This window comes from Emiliania huxleyi (genome assembly GCF_000372725.1).
Source record: "Emiliania huxleyi CCMP1516 unplaced genomic scaffold EMIHUscaffold_565, whole genome shotgun sequence".
In the NCBI taxonomy this organism is placed as follows: Eukaryota; Haptophyta; order Isochrysidales; family Noelaerhabdaceae; genus Emiliania; species Emiliania huxleyi.
Window position 1 is genome coordinate 1 of NW_005197763.1, and position 15,282 is coordinate 15,282.

Here is a 15,282-nt window from a genome sequence, read left to right on the forward strand (position 1 = left end):
TTGGGGGGGGGAGGGGGCCCTTCGAGGGGCCTTTTGGGACAACCCCTTTGCCGGGGTTCGCCCCGGTTCCCCTTTGTCCCGGGGGCCGGGGGGGGGCTCCGGGGGGGGCCACAACGGGCGGTGGGGACGGTGACGACCGGTGTCGGACGCCAGTGGCGAAGATGGGCGCGACCGGCGGAAGGCGGCGACGACAGCGACGGAAGGGGCCGTCGACGGTGACGGAGGGGGCGAGGGCGGGGGCGCGCACAGCGCGCTGCAAACCTCTTCCTCGTCGTCAGCGCAGAGCGAGCCGCACTCCTCTTCCTCGTCGTCAGCGCAGAGCGAGCCGCACTCCTCTTCCTCGTCGTCAGCGCAGAGCGAGCCGCACTCCTCTTCCTCGTCGTCAGCGCAGAGCGAGCCGCACTCCTCTTCCTCGTCGTCAGCGCAGAGCGAGCCGCACTCCTCTTCCTCGTCGTCAGCGCAGAGCGAGCCGCACTCCTCTTCCTCGTCGTCAGCGCAGAGCGAGCCGCACTCCTCTTCCTCGTCGTCAGCGCAGAGCGAGCCGCACTCCTCGTTGTCGTCCCGGCAGAGCGAGCCGCACTCCTCCTCGTCGTCGTCCGCGCTGCAGAGCGACCCACACGATTCTGGCGCTGTCGGCTCCGGCGTCGGTGGCGGCTTCGGCGGCGGTGATGGCGGCGGTGATGGCGGGCAGAGCGAGGCGAGACCGCACCCCGTTGATGGAGACGAGGGGTCGGAGGGTAGGGTGGTTTCTTCTAGCTTGCGCGAAGCACGCGCAAGAGAGCTCGCCTCGGGAGGGGGCGCACACGCTTTGCACGCGCGGAAGCGCCGCGAGACCGCAAGCTCGGCACGCTCCATGTCGTAGCCGTATGCGTCAGCCCACCACAGCACCTTGTCGCCGCACGTCTGCGAGCCCTCTGCCATTGCGTCCCAGACTGGGCAGTTCGACGGGAGTAGGCCGATGGCGCTGGAGGCGCCAAGGGAAGGACCGAGTGTGTCTGCACCCGAGGGCACAGCGCCGGCGCCACGATCCGGGAGCAGCATGGCGGATGGGGATGGCGTCGGCGCCGCCTTGCGCGTCGCTGACGCCGCCTGGATGAAGACTTGCTGGCGGGGGTAGAGGCGATTGAGCCTCTCGCTATCGCCCAAGCCAGACGCGGTCAGGCCATTGACGTCGTAAGCATGCGCGCTGCCTCCCGCCTCGGCCTTGCCGTCCACCTCGAGGTTCCAGAGGTAGTCCACCGGCTCACGATCCACCTCAAGGCCCGGCAGCAAATCGCGGCGGTGCGCCTCGCCGGCCTCGACCCATGAGCCGTTGAGGTGGAGCGGGTGGTCGAGCGTGCCGTACAGGGGTCCGTGCTCGGTCGGCAGCCGGAACCGCCGCACCGTCGCGTGGACCGGATGGCGGAGGACCTGGGAGATGCTACCCACGCCGAGGCGCGAGGCGACACGCATGCCCACCTGGTGGGACGGGGGCGGAGGATGTGGTTGGCGCGGACCAAAGCTAGCGGAAAACATGCGCGCGGGTGCGATCGGGTACCTCAGCCATTGAGAGCGCAATCCGACTGCCGTTGGCAAGGAGGAGGCGCGAGTCCCCGAAGAAGCACGCGGGGTCCTCGGCTACGTCCCCTCCCGAGCCGCCGCTCGCGGGCCGCGCGCCGCAATCATCGCAATCAGTTCCGGGATCGCACACCGCTTGATAGCCGTCAACCCCGTCGGAGCACATCCCGTTGGAGGCGAAGATCGAGGCAAGGCCCCTGTCTTCCCCGTCTTTCGTGCAGGTGTTCTCGCAGATCATGCGCGCCATAGACTGCGGCGCGTCATCCCAGTCCTCGCTGACGTAGCTGCGAGCCGAGTACTCGAGCGGAGCATGCGGCGGTGTGATGCCGTAGAGGCCCTCCAAGAGCTGGTCGGCGAGCACGATGGCGCCCTCCGCCCACGACGGTACGGGTGAGAAGGCCTCATTCACCAGGTGGATGTTCTGGTCGACGAGGAAGCTCTCGAGCACCGGGAGCTGGTTGGCGTCTGTCCAGTAGTGCCAGCCCGCATTGGCCCACGGCGATGCCACGTTCCAAGTCGCCAACACACCCTCGGTGGGTGCCGCAACTTGAGACGGGTCGAGGTTGTGGTACTCGCACACCTTTGCGTGCACGTCCGCCAGGGCCACAGCGCCGTCGGTCAACTCGCTCATGTAGGTCACAACCTCGCTTCGCTCCTTCTGGAAGCGGCCGAAGTAGCTCTGCGTGTTGCCGGTGAAGTCCTGCGAGGGAGTTGGGAGGGCCGTGCGTCAGAAACACAATGGGCGAAGACTGGCTTTAGCCGAGCGCACCCAAAAGTACTGCGTCTGCAAGAATCCGTGACAGGTTGTCTTGTCGGCGTTGCACTTGACATCGCCGTCGTGGTACCTATGACAGTGCTCAGAAGCGATGAAGTCTGCGGGTCAGTTGCTCAACAAAGACTTTCCCCTCCCCTGGCTGAGCTTGCACCGTCCCTCGAGCGGCGGGGAGACGGCGTCCTCGGTCTGGTTGAGCAAGGTGATCCACCATGCGTCCTCGTAGTACAGGTAGAACTTGACAGCGTGCACTGGCTGAACAGCATGGACGGCGCGGTAGACGCTCTCGCTCACGCCGAGTGATGGCGAGGCGCGAAGAATTTCTAGGAGCGGGTACTGCGGGACCGCGAGAATCACGAGTTCCGCTGCAATCGGCGGCCGTGTGGCAAAGGACACAACACCGCTCTCAATGGATGTCACAGGCTGGCCTGTGGTCACTCGCACTCCTGCTGCAACGAGCTGCTCGAGCATCACCTCGAGGAACTTGACGTAGCCGATACGGTTGCCATCCGAGTCAACGATGACCTTGCCTCGGCACGTGATTGGGTCCTGACCGACGGGGGCTGCGCGCCTCATTCTGCCAGGAAGGGGGAGTGGCGGGGCGGCGGCGGCACGGGTAGGGCGTGTCAGAGAGACACGTGCAGATGAGTGGGAACGACCAAGGGGTAATATGGAGGAGCTGAGAAGGAGGAGAGAGCACCGTCGACGACGAGATCCTTCTGGTCGCCGAGGCCCCTCAGCGACTTGATTCTGCCGAACATTTCAGAGTCAGCCTCAAAGATGCAGACCTCGCTGGCGTTGATGCCGGCGTCGAAAATCATCCGGTAGGCCGTGTAGAGGCCGCCCGTGCCTCCACCAACCACGACATTTGCGCAGGAGGCGATGACAGCGGGAGGGGCTTCGGGCGTAGGCGGGCTCAGGGGGGGTGCAGGAGGTCCGCTTACAGCGATGACCTCGACCGACACAGCGCTGTCGTCGGAGGCGGTGCAGCAGGCGCCGCTCAGGAAGGCGTCTCTAACAGCGCCGCATGTGGACGGCGTTTCAAAGGCCGTGACGAGGGCCAGCTGCAGCAGCACGAGGACAAAAGGGACAGAAGGGAAGCTCCGCATACTGCTCTTTACTCCGAATGGGGGGGTATAGCGTCGGACGTGCGCATTTTCTTTTTTGTGGACCTGTGTTAGTGCCAGTGCGCACCAGTCCCGTGCCCAGTGTTGTGCGAGGGAGTTTTGTTGTAAAATTCTTTTTACATTTCTTTCTGTTTCGAGAGAAAGTGTTCCTTTGCGGCCCCCCCAGAGCTACTGGTAGTGCTAGTGGTACTTAGGACGGCGACCGCCTCCACTGTGAACCACTTTTGATGCCTAATCTCAAAGTATAGCCAGGGGGGATACCCGTAGCCGAAGGCCCCCGCACGGGGGGTCCCGGCCGACGTCATGCGCGTCCGCCAAGGGTCCGGGGTCGCCCAGGCAAGTGGCCCAAATCCGATGAGTTTTCCAGGTGTGAACAGCTGTTGAGAGGTGTGAGTTCATCCCGGGCGGGGTGCGGGACGGTAGTCCCGCAGAGAAAATTTCGTGCTGGGGCACTGAGATCGCAGTTTTATTAGTCCACGGCGGATGCCAGCTGCAGCTGCGAGGAGACACGCAGTGCCTCATTCGAGCATGCATCAGCGTCCTTTCTGCTCGCATCACGCATAAGAGAAGCCGAGAGGCGCGAGGTCCTCCAATTTGCCGGATCAGCAGCGCGGTCTGGACCGTGGCTGTGGGGTATGCATTTGCCCCCACAGTCTGAATGGACCGACGGCCGAGCCCATACTGTGGTCTGTGCAGCCATCTCAAGCAGTGAAGGGGATCGGATAAGTTGCGCATGTCGTTCACGTTCTTCTGCCGTGCATGCCAAGAGCGTTGAACAAATTCCACCGACTTGAGTGGCCGTGGGTTGAGGCACACCGTGGGCGTTACTGCATACTGGGATGGCTTGCCTGCCTTCTCTGATTGGCATGCGAGGACGATGTGCTGTCGTCGAGGAGCAGGATTGCTGGTTGCTCGTCGTCGCTCGATGCGTGGCTGGACGTGTAGCCCTGACCCGGCAAGCTGTCGTTGTCGGACTCTTGCCCAGGCGACTCGACAGGAGGACTGATGAGCTCAGCTATCATGTTTTGCGGCGCTTAGACGACGCTGAACGCTTCGCTAGCCGTTCACGCTTTGCCAAATCTTCTATGCATTGGAGTTCTAATTGGAGTTGGTGTGCGTGATTTTCTGTGCTCCGCCGGTAGCGTTCGGCCCTAATATCTTTCCTTCACAGGTAAAAGGAACAAACATCGCGCTCTCGCGGCGCCCACAGCACAGTTACGCGTGCAACCCTCGGCAGCTGCAACAGTGCGGTGCTCGGCGTGCTCTCGCCTACAGTGCTAACTGACGCAGTATGGCTGCAGGGACAAGCACGGAGGCGATGAACCGAGCATGCAGCGTTTGCCGCACTGCCTGTGCCGTGGCACGCTGCATTCCAAGAGCACAGCAGGGCCGGATGCGAGCAAGTGCATGCAGTGTTTTGGTTCCGGTGTGCAGTGCTTTGGTCCAGTCATTTACCAGGCCCTCTGCACATCAATCGGCTCGGCAAGGAGCTGTCTACTGGTGTCGTCAACATAGGACTAGGGGAGCCCGGACCTCGACCTTCCTACGTGCCAGCCGAGGTCTTGCCCGTGCCAGAAGGCTACGTCCCGTCCACAATAGATGAGAGTGCGCAGCAACAAAAGTGGGGCTCGCGTATCGGCGGCGAACACCATGGAGCAGACCTTTGGCACCTATACTCCACGCTGGCGGCTCCTTTGGCAAGCTGCTGCCTGCTGCGGCGACGGCGGAGATTAGGCTGCGGCTCATCCGAGTGCAGGTGGTTGACCCCGGCCATCTACACCTCCCTGGCCTACGAGCATAAATGTCTTCCCTCCCCCTTACACACAGGATTGACGCTGCTCTCGGCGCTCGCTCCCTCCTCGCCGCCGCGAGAGGACCAGGCGTGCCCGCGCGCCGCGGGGGCTCTGCAGACAGCCAGATAGCTCCGCGAGGTCGGACTGACTTTTTCAGACTGAACTATTCTGGGTACCAAGGGTATGTGCTGCTAGATCTCACTGAGCTGAGCTCATATCTGCCTTTGGTAAGCCGTTTTGAGTTCGGGAATGTCTCCGGTAAGCTGTTTCCGTGTACGGAGGGCCGCGTCCGGACGCGCATGACGTCGGCCGGGACCCCCCGTGCGGGGGCCTTCCCGTAGCCCCCAAAGTGAACTGCCTGATCGACTCCCCGGCACACGGCGGAGGAGGAGGAAGACAGCACAACCCCGGGCGGGAAGAGCACAATGCTCAGGGTGGGACAAAACACCGACAGACGAGAGAAGAGGCCACAAAACAGACAAGCAGAATGGCAAGAGAGAGACGCTCTGCAGGCGAGCCCAAGGGCCTCTTGGGCCCTCGCGTCTCTCTCTCTCGATTCGTTACACCGATTCGACAATCAATGCGGCGGGCCGATTTCGACCCATCACAAATGTGGGAAGCCAAAAACCTCCTTTGGCTTCCCACACAACCCCCCCTTCCTGGGGGGAGTAGCAATGAGGTAGTCTCTGCGAAAACGCTGTCCCAGTGCATTCGCCCAAGAGGCTTCCGTGTGTGGACTCGCAGCTCCGGCTGGATGTCGGCGACCTAAAGCTCGGCGGTCGTCGCTTCGCGCCGGCCGACCGACTCTTGGTCACTGAGAGAGACCGCAAGAATTGCGACTCGCCGCTTTCCTCCCGCTGTGATTCTGTGTGAGCTCTGTGTCTTGATTTGCCAACAATAAACCTAAACTGAGAAAGAATTCTTCAGAACTGAGAAAGAACTGAGAAAGAAGACAAGGCCGAAAGCGTGGCAAACTTCACTCATTGAAACGGTAAACCGCCACGACGCACGCACCATATGATGGAGGCGCGACAGCTCCTCGTGCGCGAGGGGCTTGCCTCCGGCCTCTCGCATGACGCAGCGGAGCAGCGCGCCATCGAGATGCTCGAGCTGGATGGCTCCGACTCCCACGGCTGGGAGCGGCAGTGGGCAGAGCTCGAGGCTGCGTGGAGCGGCGAGGAGCGTCTCGATGCGGCGCAGCCCGCCGCAGAAACCAGCGGCTCGTGGAGAGAGAAATCCAGCGGCTCGTGGAGAGTGGAGCGATACCCGACGAGTGGGTAGCACCGCTCTCGAGGCGAGCCGCGCAGTTCGTCAAGCTTCTGGCCGAGCGGCGCGGGGCGGCAGAGGCGCGGCGACGGCAGTGGAGGGAGGCGACACCGGAGGGACGCAAAGCGCTCGCGGCCAACATCATACAGTGCCGTAGTCGTGGCTGGAAGGCACGCGAGCACTTTGCCTGGCTTTTGCGCGAGCGGGCGCGCTTGATTCGCGAGGAGGCTCGGCCGGCCTTGAGGTGGTTCCGCCAGCAGCTAGCCCAGGGGCTGTGGCCCTGCGAGCGCAGGAAATGCCGCGCGTGCCGGGGTCCAGCCGGCCCCGCTCGGGGAGTTGAAGGCGGCCGCCGGTGGTGACAAGGGTCTCCGGAGAGGCCTCAACGCACCACGCGAGTGGCGGCCGCCACTCCGACGCACCGCCGGTGGCGCTGCGCAGAGTGCGCTGCACCACCAGAGGTGTGCCCAAGGCCAAGCCACGAGATTTCGTGTACTAACTATACTACAACCACTACAATCGCTACTCCTGGTACTGCTCCGTCCACCAGACGGCCGCGCTCCTTGCACCCCCTAGTGCACCCCACGACCCCCGTAAAAGAAAGAAACCGGAGTCTAGGGAGGAAAAGAAAGAAAGAAAGAAAACAGAGCTCCCAAGGGAGGATGAGGACGGCACTCCGCCACCACACAGGGATTTTAAGGAGAGCGTCCGCCTCTTCCTATCGGTGTAAGGCTGGGCGGAAAAAAATTCTTTTGCACAACACGCCCGACTGACCTCGCCACTTGACCGAGCTGTGCAAGTCGGTGACATTCATGCGCCCGTTTCTCCTCTTCCTCGCGCTGATTGCCACGCCGGCGTTCGCGAAGATGGGCCTCGGCGTCGACGTGTGCGACATGAGCCCAGTGCAGTCGTGGCTGTCGGCCTCGGGACTCGCAGCGCCTGCGGAACTGCCCGAGCTGAAGGAGGTGATGTTTTCGGGCAACGAGGACATATGCGGCAAGAGCTTCGTCGGCAACAAGCTCTTTGGTTCCGCTCCGGACGTCTCGTGGGGTGGTCGTCTGGACAGTATCCCGCTCGCGCATCACTTGAAGCACACTGTCGTGCTCTTGGACATCGACGCCGAGGACGGGCCGTATCTGCACATGCTCGTCACCGACGCCCGCAAAGGCGTCGGCTCTGTGGCTGGGCAGCCCGCCATCCGCTGCACTACCGACATACTCACGCGCCTCGGCCGCGCCGGTCCCGCAGGCAACGTGTGGCGCGGCAGCACGATGGCGATGAACTACCAGCCGCCACGCGCGACGCGCGAGGCGCACAGGTACGTCTTCCTGCTGCTCCAGCAGCAGCAGGGTCACACGGTGCTACAGCTTCCACGAGGCGAGAGCCGGCACTCGGACCGCGAGGTGCTGCGTACCCGTAGCCTTCTTTGCGTGCCACTCCACTCTCAGTCTCACACTCTCACTCCCTTCGCTCGCGCCGCCAAACCCGCATGATGGCATGAACGAGGGAAAGCATGAACGAAAGACACTCGCAAGTCGCCTCGCGAGCGCTGTGTCGCCTGTGCGTGGTCGCTTGCCTTGCAGGCGTGGTCGCTCGAGCGCTTCCTGGCACACAACGGCGGGCGGCTCACCCTGGCGGCAGCCTCCTGGTTCTCCTACAAAGGCAAAGACAAGACCGAGCTCTAAGAGGGTGAGATGGGAGGAGCGCGAGCGCGAGCGCTGGCTTGCGTCTCGGGGACGACCAGAGAGCGGCGCGAGTAGCGTGCGCGCACGGGGCTGGCTGACTTTTCTGTCTGTGAGTTCTGTGAGGTCTATACCTAGCTCCTAGGGCAAGGCCCCCGCCGCTCACACGGACGGACAGCAGTGGGCTTTTTGGGCGGAACGCGCGCCACCTCCATCCATGGTGTCCGCCTTTCTCGACACATACCCCCGCTTGAGCCCAATCCAGCGGTGTGGCGGCGTGAACGAGCAGAGCACGTGTGGGGCGCCGACGCCCGGCACACATGGACCAAGAGGAGATCGCTCGCAAGATCAAGCGAGCCAAGGAGCTCGCGGAGCGGCTTTCGGGTAAGCTCGGTGCAGTGCCGCAAGCACCTCCGCAGCAGGCGCCGCCGCCGCCGCCGCTCCCGCCGCCGCCGCCGCCGCCGCCGCCGCAGATCGGCGGCATGAGCTTCGCGCCGCCACCAGCCTCGGCGCTCGCAGACTCCTTTCTCGCGTCGCTCGGCGCACCACCCGTGTCATCGGCTGGCGGCGGCGATGCCGGCGGCAGCAGCCTCGTTCCCTCGCTCGGCACCGCAACCGGCCCATCGCTCGCTGCCGCGCAGGCCGCGGCGGCGGCCATCTCCGCCAGCCTGAGCGCGCGCGCCGGCACCGGCGCGAGGACCGGGTGGGATGTGCAGCCCTCCGCTCTCGACACCGCCCTGGCATTTGCCGACTCGCTCCAGACGTCGGCGCCTCCGCGTCTGCCGGCGCCGCGCCACCCGGCACCTGTGCACCGGACGCTGGACGAGCTGCTCCAGCGCGACCGCGACCGCATCGCCGCCGCCGACGCGCGCAACCTCGCCTACGTCCTCGAGGAGGAGAGGCGCAAGAAGGAGCGCGCGCGCGCGGCCGCCGCCGCCGCCAAGGAGCAGGCCGCGGCGGCGGAGAGCGCGGCGGCGAGCGCTGCGGCGGCCAACGCGGCGGCGAGCAGGCGCACGGGCGCGCAGCAGCGCGGCAACGCGCACCCGGGCGCCTGCTCCGTGTACGTTACCGGCGTGCCCCCCGACGCAACCGGTGCAGCCTGGAGGAGGAGGAGGGGGGGGGAATGGAAGGGTGTGGTCTCTTCACGGCGCGGCGGTGTGAAGCGCAGGCCCGGAGCTGGAGGAGCACTTCAGCGTCATCTCGCCGGTCGCGCGCGTCAAGATGTACCGCCACCCGACGACGAACGAGCCGAAGGGCGACGCTCTCGTCACGTACACAAAGGCGCCACTGCCCAGACGCCGCCGCACTCCAAGCCTTGCACATACCGACGGGACGGGCCCACACTCGCTTCCCTCACCACTCGCCCGCCAGACGGCCTGGGCGAGCCTCCCCAGCCGCCCTCCCCAGCCGCCCTCTCCGCCCCCACCCCCTCTCTCCGTCCCTCTGCTCCCGCCGGCGCACCTCGACCCCCCCCCCCACCCCCCGTCGCGGTGCCCTTTGCGCAGGACGCCGCCGTCATGGGCGCCGTCCAGCTGCTGCACCGAAAGATGCTCCGGCCTGGCATCGCCCTCTGCGTCTCCAAGGCGGTGTTTGGCGGCGCGCCCGCGGCTGCCGACGCGCCCGCCGCGCCGCCGCCGCCTCCGCCGCCGCCGCCGCCGCCGCCGACGGCTGCGCAGCGAGACCAGTTCGCGCGAGAGCAGGCCCGGCTCGGCCTGTCGGGAGGAGGAGGAGGAGGTGGGGGAGGGGGAGGGGGAGGGTTGGTCTCGCTGGCGGCGGAGGACGACTCCCTGCGCGTGGTCGTGGTGACGGGGCTGGCCGACGCGTCGGAGGTGCCGGTGGCGGAGCGCGCGGCGTGGGAGGGCGAGCTGACGGATGAGTTGTGGGGCGAGATCTAGCCGAGATCTAGCCGAGATCTGGCCGAGATGTGGCCGAGATGTAGCTGACGGGTGAGATGTAGCTGACGGCAGAGGAGGGGCAGAGGCGGCGGCGAGCCCGGGACGCGAGTGGCTGCGAGTAGGCGAGTGCTGCCGGCACGGCGAGGTTGAGCGGATCGGAGTCTACGCGGGGCACGGGGGCGGGGGCGGGCTTGGCTACGGGCGCGGCGACGGAGGTCTGCACGAGCTCGAGACGCGGGCCGCGGTCCGCTTCCAGTCGCTCGAGGCGGCCGCGGCGGCGCTGGACGCGCTCGACGGCCGCCACTTCGACACGCGGCCGCTGCGGGCGGCTTTCGACGACGGCACCTACGCGGCGCGGCTGGACGGGTCGGAAGACACCGAGCGGCAGACGCGCTTCGGCTTTGGAGACGCGGCGGCCGCGTACCAAGACTCGCTGCGTGTGCTGCGGCTCGCGGCGGCAGAGGGCGAGCCGAGTCGAGTGTGTGAGCCGAGCCCACCCGGCGCCGAGGTCGGAGCGGAGGCTGGCCCGAGGGTAGGCGCGCCGAGCATCGTCTGCGACCGCCCGCTCGGCACGCTGCCGCACTACGACTACCTCCGCCCCGAGGCGGCGCCGGACGGCGTGGCGGCACCCAGCAGCAGCAGGAGCTGGCTCCATGAGGCCGCCGGCGTTGCACACACAGCCGCCACCGTTCGGCAATAGGGCTACTACCGGCGGCACGACGCCCCGCCCCCGTCGCCGCTCGACGTGTCGCGCGCCATACTGCAGCGCGCGTCGGACGCGGGCGCGCCGTTTGTGACGTGCGCCGAGTTTGTCGGCCCCGTGCCGCACTACGATTGGCGGCCCGACGGCCCCGACGGTGCGGGCTACTACCGGCACCACTTTCGCTCGCCTGCTCTATCTTGCAGCTAGTCTTTCCTTTTATGATCTGCTACTCTCTCTCACTGTAGGCACGCCGGGGCGCCCGTGGCGTCCGATCCGCGGGAGGCGCCCCCCTCGCCCGCACCTCGCCCCGCACCTCGCCCCGCACCTCGTCCCGCACCTCGCCCTCGCCCACCCTCCCGCCCCTCGCCCTTCCCGCCCTTCGCCCCTCCCTCCGTCGCATTTCCCCTCGCCCCTCCGAGCCCCTCGCCCCACTTTCAACGCCCCCCCCCTCTCGCGCCTTAGGCATCCCTCGGAGTGCTGCGCGAGGCGGCGGCGGCGGGCGCCGAGTTTGTGCTCTGCCCGGAGCATGTGGGCGACGTGGCGGGGTACGATTTTCGCGGCGGCCCCGACGGGACCGGCTACTACCGCCGGCCGGACGCGCCGCCGCCGGACGGGCGCGAGTACTCGCGCATGGTGCTGCAGCGGGCGAGCGCGGCGGGCGCCGAGTTTGTCGCGTGCCCGGAGCGCGTGATGGACCTGCCCGGCTACGAGTTCCGGCTGGTTGGGTCGGAGGGCGTGGGCTACTACAAGGTGGAGGCGGAGGCGGAGGATGCGCCGGACTACAACGACTTTATGGCGACGATGAAGGAGCTGGGCGCGGTGAGCTAGCGCCGCCGACACCTGGACTTCACCGCACTCTCGCTCGCGTGTTGTGTTACGGCTAAAAATACGCGCGCTAACAGCCTCTAGCCGCGCTGAATTCCCATTTTATAAAACATTCGCGTTCCGGACCGCTGGCTTGATCTATGATCTTGAGGTTGAGCAGACAGACACGCACACTGTGAAGGCACAGGCCACAGCTCTCCACTCTGGCGCCACTTTGTGTGGCAGACTCGAGCTGAGACCTCTGAGAGAGAGAGTGTCTTGTGAGCTTGTGTGTTGTCGGTCTGTGTGTGTGTGTGTGTCGCTCGAGCGTGTCGTGTCTTCTTTCTGTCTCGCGTCCACCCATACCGCGTTTCGCCTTGGCCTTCCTATCTATCTATCTAGTAAGACGAGCGCCGGCAGAGGCCCTCGCGGTCTGGTCTGAGAGAGAGCGTCGAGTTGAGCACTTGGAGCACTGAGCTCTAGTGTTTTTGTTTTTCAGTTTGGCCCCGCCCGCAAGCGGCGTTGTCACGGGGGCGGGCTCCTAAAGGTTGGCCGTGAGAGGCGCCCGAGGTTTGCGGGCGCGCGCGGAGGGCGGCGCCGGGCTCCCAGGGACCGGGGGTCCCGCGCCGGTGCCGCCGCCACCGGGGCCCCGCCACGCACGCCGTCCGTGGAGCGGCGCCCCGGTGTGCCCCTACCGGCAGTGCACGCGTCCGCGCTCAGAGGCGCTAGTTGCGCGTCCGCGAGAGGCTGGTTGACTCTCTCGCCCGCTGGGGATGCGGTTCACGGATCACGGGGCTTGCGTTGGGGTCCCCATCGTCCCCGTGGCGGCGAGCGCTCGCTCTGGAGGCCGAGTTGAGCCTCGAGCGCCTCCCTCTCCTTGTGCGCATCTTGTCTCCTTTTCCATGAGTTGCATCACCATCGCTCGCAGCTCGGCCAGCTCGGCCAGGGTGGCGGCGAGTACTTGCGGTGTGACGCCTGCGTAGCTCGCGTAGCCATTACGTCGGGCCAGTGGGGCGTTGTCCAAGTGACCCGACGTGTCCTCAGGGTTGTTTGGTATCCTTGGCAGAGCCTTCGTCACCGGGCCCGGCGCAAACACTCCCCCGCGACAGCGTGCCAAAGGATAAACCCGAAAACTATAAGTGGTGTCTCGTCTGGCGCGAGGCGATTCGTTTCGCAGTCAGCCAGGAGGGTTCTCAACTCTGAAAACAAAAGAGGAGAAAGCAACTCGAGAATTTGAGCAGAGTGTTGTCCAGTGTGGCAGTCTGTGAGAGTAACCAGTGTCCCAGGTTAGGTTAGGTAGGAAGGTGAAGAACAGTCAGGCTCGGACTGGACACCAGCGCGGTATGGGTGGACGCTAGACAGAAGAGGACGGCACGCGCGAGCGACACACAGACACCAGTCGACTCGCATCGGTGCCTCCATGAACGGCGGAGCTATTCTCGCGTCCACACCACACCTGGCTCCAACGTGGACACGCCCATAAGCTGGGGACACTACTAGGTCACGCATGGCATCAGAAGTTTTATCTCTGGGCCCCGAAAGGCATCTCTAGCAGCGTCGTTACGCATGCGCCCTCCCCTCCTGGGCGCAAGCGCCTCACATCTCGAAAGAGAGCGTAAGCTCTTGGTGAGAGAGAGATTTTTAGCAATACCTTAAAGAGGTTACAGGCGGATAAGGTCCGTTAGCGGGAGATCGGCGGGAGCGGCGCACGTTTCGAATTCGGCGGGCGTTTCGAATTTGTCGACGGACCGTTTCAGGTCTCTGCGCTCCCGTATGAGCGAGGCTGCCGACGCTGCCATGATTGAGGCTGCCGACGCCGACGGGCAATACCAAACAACTCTAACACTCAATGTTGCTTGCTCTGTGGTCCCCCCCCCTCGACGATCGAGTGCGCGTTCCGGCTGGTTGGGTCGGAGGCCTACTACAATCGACCCCAAGGCGGAGGCGGGCGAAAAAAAGTCGATCGCGCGTCCCAAAAGTCGCCACAAGTGGCGGCGAGTCGCAATTTCCGCCCGCCGTCCCGGCGGTCCTCCCGCAGCTCGCGCACATCTCCCTCTTAACCCACCTGTAACATCACAATAGGGAATTCCTAGTCGCCGTTGTGTGCGTGGCTAGCCCCACGGCGTGGAGTGTCAGCCCTAAAAAAGAAATTCTTCGAGGACGAGGTTCACCTCTGAAGCCCTGATGAAGAATTTTGCCCGAGCCGCGCCCATGCTCAGACCGCCGCTAACTCGAGCGAGCCCAAACAGGGCCGTGCCGCTCCTCTCCACCGTGATGCTCCACGCCATCATCGTCACAACGACGTGTAAGCCCTAAAAAAGAAATGCCCGGGCGTTCTCTCTGCCGTAAAATTCTCCGCGGGGGCCAGAAGGAGGCGCTTTTGCTCGATGATCACTCAGCCGCCGCAGCAGCGCCGTGGCCGCGCGGCCGTTCTGGTGCTCGGCGTGGCCCTCGTCGGCGTGGTCGCCCTGGCGACGTCGCGTGCCGCTCCGCACGCCCTCTTCTCCAGCCTCTTCAAGAAGAAGGACCGCGTCTCGTTCGAGGATGCGACGGCCTCATCGCAGTACCTGGAGCTCCCCGAGGGCTGCAAAATCAGGGGCGGCATGATCATCAATCTGATGAATGGCGTGATCGACACGGCGCTCAACCACCAGAAGCTGCCCACCCCACCCGACCCGCAGAAGGAGCGCAAGATGATCTCGATGGAGACTGGCACATCACTCGTCATGTACAACAAGTCGACGACGGCGATGCACGTCGGCCACATTGAGGTGGCGACCTGCTGGATCCCCGGCCCGGAGGGGAACAAGATCCTGCCCGACCGTCTCGCCGTCACCGTGACGGGCGTCCTCGGCACGCAGCACCTGCAGTATGACCTCGAGCAGGCGCGCGGGCCGCGCGAGTGCTAATCGCGGCAGCCGCGCGCCGAGAGGCGAGACGGCGGCGCTCACCCCCTCCTCGCCCCCGCCTCCCTCCCGCGCCGCAGAACTTCTTCGGCTTCACCCACGGGCTGGGCGGCGGCGAGATGAAGGTGACGGTGACTGGCTTCCTCCACCTCCCGCTCATCGACTTGCACGACCTCAACAACACGGTCAAGGGGTGCACGGGCAAGGTAGGGATGCAGTCGATGTGGGCGAGCGGGCCGCACGGGATCGAGGGCGACCCGGTCGCCCTCGACCGCGCCGACGTCGTCGCCGACCAGCAGATGATCCACGACATGTGCCTCGCAGCCCTGCCCCCTCGTGCACCCCTCCCTGTCCACCCTCCCCTTGCGTGTGCTTTGCTCACACGCGCCTCTCTCTCCCCTCCCCTCCTCGCACCGCCGTCCCTCTCTGCAGGTGCTACGGGCCCGCGTACTGGGACGACTCGTTTGGCCCGAAGCCGCCCGGCCTGGTGCCACTCTCTCCCCCGCGCCTCTCTCTCTGCACCACACAAGACACCCCGCGATCCCTTGCTCTCTCTCTCTCCTCCTCCTCGTGTCACTCTCTCCTCCTCTCGCCCTCCTCCTCCCTTCTTCTTCTCCCGCCCTCCCTCCACAGCCCCCACGCATGGGCGACACGCCTGAGGAGCGAAATCTCTAAGGGCCCGAGCAGAGAGGGCGACGGCCGGTCACGACGTAACAACGGAGACGCTGCCGATGACGCGAACCGAGGCACGGACCCCTGCGGGGACGGGGAGGGCGACAG

The 15,282-nt window shown here is 65.4% G+C and overlaps 4 protein-coding genes across 4 annotated transcripts; 3 read left to right on the forward strand and 1 right to left on the reverse strand.

Annotated features, from left to right (window-relative positions):
* Nucleotides 1-888: 888 nt before the first annotated feature.
* On the reverse strand, nucleotides 889-3,438 carry LAO1 (L-amino acid oxidase catalytic subunit M[alpha] precursor; the record flags this gene model as incomplete). Its single annotated transcript, XM_005765131.1, has 5 exons — nucleotides 889-1,458; nucleotides 1,538-2,257; nucleotides 2,327-2,402; nucleotides 2,484-2,878; nucleotides 2,968-3,438. Coding segments are annotated over 5 exons (2,232 nt in total), but the record flags the coding sequence as incomplete, so codon positions are not given.
* Nucleotides 3,439-7,358: 3,920 nt separating this feature from the next.
* Nucleotides 7,359-8,350, forward strand: EMIHUDRAFT_445938 (hypothetical protein). Its single transcript, XM_005765132.1, has 3 exons — nucleotides 7,359-7,679; nucleotides 7,761-7,915; nucleotides 8,096-8,350. Exons 1-3 carry the CDS (start codon nucleotides 7,379-7,381, stop codon nucleotides 8,195-8,197), a joined length of 558 nt encoding a protein of 185 aa, XP_005765189.1. The 5' UTR covers nucleotides 7,359-7,378; the 3' UTR covers nucleotides 8,198-8,350.
* Nucleotides 8,351-8,489: 139 nt separating this feature from the next.
* EMIHUDRAFT_459634 (hypothetical protein) lies at nucleotides 8,490-11,715 on the forward strand. Its single transcript, XM_005765133.1, has 9 exons — nucleotides 8,490-8,587; nucleotides 8,714-9,078; nucleotides 9,220-9,286; nucleotides 9,363-9,460; nucleotides 9,700-9,780; nucleotides 10,235-10,708; nucleotides 10,790-10,946; nucleotides 11,268-11,320; nucleotides 11,435-11,715. The coding sequence occupies exons 1-9, from the start codon at nucleotides 8,515-8,517 to the stop codon at nucleotides 11,618-11,620; spliced, it is 1,554 nt and encodes a 517-aa protein (XP_005765190.1). The 5' UTR covers nucleotides 8,490-8,514; the 3' UTR covers nucleotides 11,621-11,715.
* A 2,259-nt stretch (nucleotides 11,716-13,974) lies between these two features.
* EMIHUDRAFT_459635 (hypothetical protein) lies at nucleotides 13,975-14,991 on the forward strand (the record flags this gene model as incomplete). The annotated part of the gene is made up of 3 exons (XM_005765134.1): nucleotides 13,975-14,481; nucleotides 14,583-14,815; nucleotides 14,935-14,991. Coding segments are annotated over exons 1-3 (786 nt in total), but the record flags the coding sequence as incomplete, so codon positions are not given.
* Nucleotides 14,992-15,282: the final 291 nt, after the last annotated feature.